The 6442-nt window shown below is 37.8% G+C and overlaps 1 protein-coding gene across 1 annotated transcript; it reads left to right on the top strand.

Moving 5' to 3' along the window:
* The first annotated feature begins 3321 nt into the window (after nucleotides 1-3321).
* On the top strand, nucleotides 3322-4987 carry LOC145987177 (uncharacterized). The gene is made up of 2 exons (XM_083121690.1): nucleotides 3322-4632; nucleotides 4690-4987. The coding sequence occupies exon 1, from the start codon at nucleotides 3451-3453 to the stop codon at nucleotides 4627-4629; it is 1179 nt and encodes a 392-aa protein (XP_082977816.1). The 5' UTR covers nucleotides 3322-3450; the 3' UTR covers nucleotides 4630-4632; nucleotides 4690-4987.
* Nucleotides 4988-6442: the final 1455 nt, after the last annotated feature.

Genomic DNA, 6442 nt, shown 5'->3' on the forward strand with positions numbered 1-6442 from the left:
AAGTTTGAACTGCATAATTTTTTGTTTCCCCAGTCTACCTTTTGGTAATAGCGATTCATGTGATAGAGAGAGGGGAGTGGAAGTTTTTTTACTTAGCGTTGCGTCTCTGCCACATCTAGCTAATTGTGACAGTAGAGGTTGAACGCGATAACGTCAATCGCTATTTAATATTCGCAATTAATTTGTATGTACTTATAACTAATTTGCACGGGTTTTAATTAATTCGCATGTACTTAGAACTAATTTGCATGTACTTAGAATACTTTACATTTATGTATTTGCATGTTTATAACTTTTTATAAATATATAATTATTTATTTTATGAAAAATATGTATATAGAAGGTAATGAGAGGTACTAAACGCCTATGCATATGGTTTTATATTCATTACTGCAAAGTATGTAATGTATGAAATGATAATAATTAATGTTTATAATATTGAAAATAAGTTTTCTATGGTTTATGAACCACTTTGAATGGTGGTAATGGGTGTAGGTACAGGTCCAATTACGATTTAGGACGGTCCCGGTATTCGAACCCGCGATATGCAACGGTAATAAATATAGTGCACTATGTAATAATGTTATATGGCATGTAATATATTGAGCGGAGACGAACTATGTATAACGTGTGAGCTGAGTCTGATGCCAGACAGACAAGAGTGAACTCCGCGCAGGTAGAGGTGTAACGGTCCCTTGGTGCGTGAGGGTCGTTACATGGGATATGTAGCTACAAAACTTAAGGACTTTAAAATATAAAACACTCTATCATGTATCTTATGGTTTATTAGACAGAGTTCTTACATTCGTTAGAGTATTACTATGTTTCTATCCTAAACTAGCTAAGTCCCTAATATCTCTGCTGGAGACTATCCAAGATTTAGGCTAAGTCAAAATAAAGTGAAGTCCATTTACCTTACTCAGAGGTATTTTCTGGTGCAGTCTGGCGTCGAGCAGCAACTTCTCTGGACTGGCCTCCAGTTCCTTATTTGGGGGTTTTTTTATAGCAAAGTGTCTCCCTGTCCTTTGGCTTACCAGTGACCCTTTCAAAATCATTTCGATCTCAGTGGCTCTTTGTACATAAGTCCATTTCCTCAATAGCTCATGATGGGTAATCACCCGATTCCCATATTTAGTCCTAGAGCAATTATCCATATTTGGAAATCATGAGATCACGGTTTTCCTTGTTTCAGAGAACCTTGAAGTTGTTTACTAATAGTTCACCCTTTTATGGGTTAGCCACTCCTCTTTATTCCAATCATTGGCCTTTGGCCAATGAATTGGACTTATCCTCTTCCCATGCCGTTTGATTCGCCAAGGGACAGAGACTGTATGGTTTCGTGGTGGCACGCTGATTTGTGCATAATAAACTAGGCTTCCAGTATTGTTAAGACTAGCACCAAGTCAAATACCATGAGTTCAGATATTTTATGAAATATAAAATGTATTTTATATCAATCTGGTTTGTTGTAAGGGATGGTTGAAAATCCATCCGTTACAACTCGCCTCACCTGATCTTAGATGGTCTCCATCTATATAAGCTAATGTTTAAATGAGGTACCCTCGTATATATGTAAGTAGATTAAAATATGAAAACAATAAAATGGGAACAAGCACATGGTACACCATAATATGCGTATGTGACTGTTATACATAGACATGGGTGTTCCCTGTACAAAGGTTGAGGGTAAATTAAAATTACAAAAGTAAAACATTTAGAAAAAATTCAAAGCCAAAAAATTTGAAAGAGAAAAAAAATTAAAATAAATTCCTACTCCTAACTAAATGTTGTCTATAATATTTGTTTCATAGGTGTAAATTACAATTCATTTATTAAACACAATTTAACCTAACATAGGTGTTAGTTCTGTTGTCACAAGACAAATCGTTATTTCTATACATCAATTGAGGAGGTTCTTGCTTTACAATTCTAACGTCGCACATCTAGGGTGTTTCGCTTGTTCCAAGCACTTGTTGAGAGGTTCCAAAAGTTGAGGTGATTTATCCGGACGTTATCAAACAGGTGTGTTGAAGTTCAAATTAGAGATAGATTGAGATCTGGTCCCGATTGACTTGGACCAGAGGATTGGTGAGTGAACAATCTTAGGTTATCATCTTCTTCATCCCTTGGACTGGAGTTCTGAAGAAATGAGCACGGTGGTGGTTCCCTGTAGAGAATTATTTGGGATCTGGAACAAAAAATCTATTAGAGTTCATCGATATGTCAATCCTAGCCTAGGATACATTCATATATGTGCGGTGCCTTCGGGGCTTCATATGTAGGGGGTTCTAGTTGAGTTTGCCTCATGGCAACCGGTTTATTTACTGAGCGTCGAGAAGGTTGTTTTCTGAAATAGATGCGGTATAGGATCCATGATATGAAGGTAGTTGTGATTCCCGAGAGGAATAAAAGCCAGATTAAAAGATAAATGTTGGAAGTGCTATTCTTTATTTCTGTATCAACTGAGTGAAGGTTAATTTTGCATGTGGAATCTTCATGAAGTTCAGAGTTGCATAGAAAGTTTGAGCGATTCGCCCGTGTATAATCTATCCAATGTATGGGCAGAATTAAAGATATTTGTGCTTTCGTTGGATTGGGTAGTATACAAGGAAATTGGGCTTGAAAACAGGATTTTCTGACGCATAAATTACATTGACATCCCAGTTGAATTATGAGGGTGCCAAAAGGTGATTGGCGTTGGAAACTAAATAAGATGCTTTCGCATTTTACCCTTATTTCTTCGTAAAGAGGGGTTATCAAGAGGTATGTGGAGACGTTTAAAAGAATAGGATAAACCGTCTTTGGGGTTTCCTTACATTTAAGAGGGCAATGTTTCACCTGTCTCATGACGTTATTTTCGAATATGGCCAGTAGGCATATATTTTCAGGGGAATACATATTACGTTGAGGGGTTATAAAACAGAGAGTATCCTGAGAAAGGGAGCAGGAAGTTTTATAGAACATGTTTTCTTTGGCATTAAATATGACGTTAGAAGAGGTTACGAGTAGGTTACAAGTTTGGTCATAATTCTGAAATGGCAGGGTTTTAACTTGGTAAGTTGTGTAGTGGGCAGATTTTCGTACTAGGGGAATCTTAAGAGCCATTAGGGTAGTAGTAGAACTAATGGTGCATTCCATTATTGCCAAGTTATAGTACTGACCAAGGTTATTTAAGGGAACAGATAAGGTATAATTGTAAACATTAATCTTACGTTTTAGTTCCATTAGTTGTTGATGTAATAACGTGAAGGGAATTAGAGCAGGATGGGGAATTTTTGTTTGGCAGGAAGATATGATAAGTGAGAATCTCGTCGGAAAATACTTGTAGATATTTGGGAAAAACTTCTAAAAACCTGCCACACAGACGATACGAACATCGTAAGTATCTCAGGACATAGTGTAGTGATAAACAGGTGAAAATTAGGTATAACTTAAGGAAAAATCATAAAAATGCCAGGCTGTTGTAATTGTTACAAAGCAAAGCTGGAAATAGAAAAACTGCAACGTGAACTATCAACAAGAAATGAGATCATCAAAATTCTCGAAGCAGACAAGTTAGAACTGTTAAACCGGAAAGGAGAAGAGAAGATGGAACATGGTACATGGTCAGATGTGGTCAAACGAAACATAAACAAGAAGTCCGCGATAAACTTGTCCAACAACAACTATGCAGCCAATCACAGTGTATCAAATACAGTTATGCATCCAAACCCGTTTGAAGTGCTAAACAATGCAGAAGTTAGCTCCATAACAACTGCATCGGCTCACATATCAAGTGCAAATGCTTTCCCATTGAAACACATCGGCAAAATGAGAAATCGACACAAAACAAGTAAACGTCCTGAAACCAATAAATACGACCAAAACACTCTAGTCAATAAAAGTTACAAAGGTAATGTCTTAATTTTGGGTGATAGCCATAGTCGTGGTATTGCTTCTAAGTTGGGCGAGAAGTGTAGTGAATACAATGTATCTGGATTTACTAAACCTGGCGCCCCATTGACAGAAGTTGTTAAATCATTACCTGACATGTGCAAGGACTATGGAAAAAACGACCATGTGATCATAATGGGCGGTTCCAATGATATATCAAGAAATGAAGGAAAATTGGTAATCTCAGTAATTAAAAACTGCCTTGAAACAACAAAACATACCAACGTCGTCATTACTGCCATTCCTCACAGATACGACCTAATACCAACTTCCTGTGTAAATTTAGAAATTAACAGTGTGAACTCTAAAATATACAAAGTGTGTAAATCCTCTCCCACAGCAAAAATGCTAAGCGTTAGTGAAATTGGAAGAGATGGCCACACAAACCATGGCCAACATCTGAACGGAAAAGGGAAAACGCTTCTGTGTGATAATCTCTATGCACTATTTACTAATACACAACCCTCGCAGAAATCAGTGTACCCTCTTAAGGAAAAACCAGAAAGTGAAGTGTGTGAAGTGCAGTGTGATACTAACCTCGTAACTCCAACCAAAAATGATGATACGGTAAAAGGTGAAGAAAAAATTAGTGTCAGTGTAGGCAATGTAACCACAATAAAAGGAAATGGTGCATTAAGATCCTCAGAAAGGGTAAAGCGTGTGCCCCAAAAATGGAATGAAGATTTTTTATGGTAAGTCGTAACAAAAATGAAAGAAAAACTACTAAAGAAAGCAAATGCTTCTTCAAACTAAAAGGTAAAACGACAAATCCAGAGTGTCTAACGCAGCCAAGTGGCAATTTTAGCGTCGCTCATTGTAATGTGCGGTCTCTTGTACCAAAAATTGATGAACTACAGTGTGTTACATTACTGCATGATTTTGATATTGTCGCAATCTCTGAAACCTGGACTGATGCCTACACGCCAATGGCATCTATCAACCTACCAGGGTATCAGATCGTGAAAATTGATCGGATGCATAAAACCGGAGGGGGCATTGCCATTTACATGAAAACAGAACTGAACTTTCGCATTGTAGGTTATAATGACTTGGACAATGGCAGTGATGTTGAATATATCAGTATTATTGTAAATACAGGGTGGCGACAGACCTGGAAAACCTGGAAAACCGGGAAAAGTCAGGGAATTTGAGGTGTCAAAAAAAGTCAGGGAAATGTCAGGGAATTTCGTCTTCATTTAATTTTTTTTTTGTTATTATTTATTTATTTAAAGATATCGTTATGGAACTCCACACAGGAACAGGAAATCTCGTTCGTAAGATTCTGCCTCAACTTTTAGGCCCCTTTTATGCGCAACACAACCACGGCGCCAGAAACCAGTGATGGCAGGAGGAGATAAAGAGAAATTTCTCTCGCCCGAGCTTCTCGGCGGGAATTTTAAATTCGAACACTCTTTGGAGGAAAATTGTTATAACTCTGGCACTATGGGAGCAATCTACGTCGGATAACTTTTGTTTTGCAGCTAAAACATAAGCGCATACAATTCAGAATACCGGACCGAGGAAGGGGGATTGGGGGGCACGTTCGCCGAATTTCAATGGAAAAACATAAAAATCTGGAGTTTGCCCCCTCTTCTCCCGCTATTTTGGGGAGAAGGTGCAAACTTTAGTATTCTTTTCAAAGAATGGACATTTCTCAAGAGAATGAAATATGTTTCATGTTCTTGGGTGCTATACAAGTTGAATAATAAGCCAAAATATGATTATTTTTTTTCTTACGAAAAATAGGTATTTTGTATTTTTGGAGGAAAATTGTTATAACTCGGGCACTATGGGAGCAATCTACTTCGGATAAGTTTTGCAGCTAAAACATCATTGCATGCAACCGTGTACAATTCAGAACGCCGAACCGAGGAAGGGGGGTTTGGGGGGCACAACACCCGAATTTCAATGAAAAACCTATAAAAATCTGGAGTTTGCCCCCTCTTCTCTCGCTATTTGGAAGAAGGCGCGAACTTTAGTATTCTTTTTAAAGAATGGACATTTCTCAAGAGAATGAAACATGTTTCATGTTCTTGGGTGCCATACAAGTTGAATAATATGCCAAAATGTGATTTCTTTTTTTTTTTTTTTTTTTTACGAAAAATAGGTAATTTGCATTTTTGGAGGACAATTGTTATAACTCGGGCACTATGGGAGCAATCTACTTCGGATAAGTTTTGTTTTGCAGCTAAAATATTATAGCATGCAACGGTGTACAATTCAGATCGCCTAACCGACAGGGGGGGGGGGGGGTAGGGGGCGTGACCACCGAATTTCAATGGAAAAAAACCCATAAAACTCTGGAGTTTGCCCCCTCTTCTCCTGCTATTTTGGGGAGAAGGCGCAAAACTTAGTATTCTCTTCAAAGAATGGACGTTTCCAAAGAGATTGATATATATTCATGTTCCTGGGTGCCATACAAGTTGAATAATGAGCCAAAAATGTGAAACTGTTCGGAAATGTGGCATGGATATGTTGCGGAGAGGGGGGGGAGGTTGGTCATCAATAT

Source organism: Lepisma saccharinum, chromosome 4 (assembly GCF_977018435.1).
Source record: "Lepisma saccharinum chromosome 4, izLepSacc3.1, whole genome shotgun sequence".
In the NCBI taxonomy this organism is placed as follows: Eukaryota; Metazoa; Arthropoda; class Insecta; order Zygentoma; family Lepismatidae; genus Lepisma; species Lepisma saccharinum.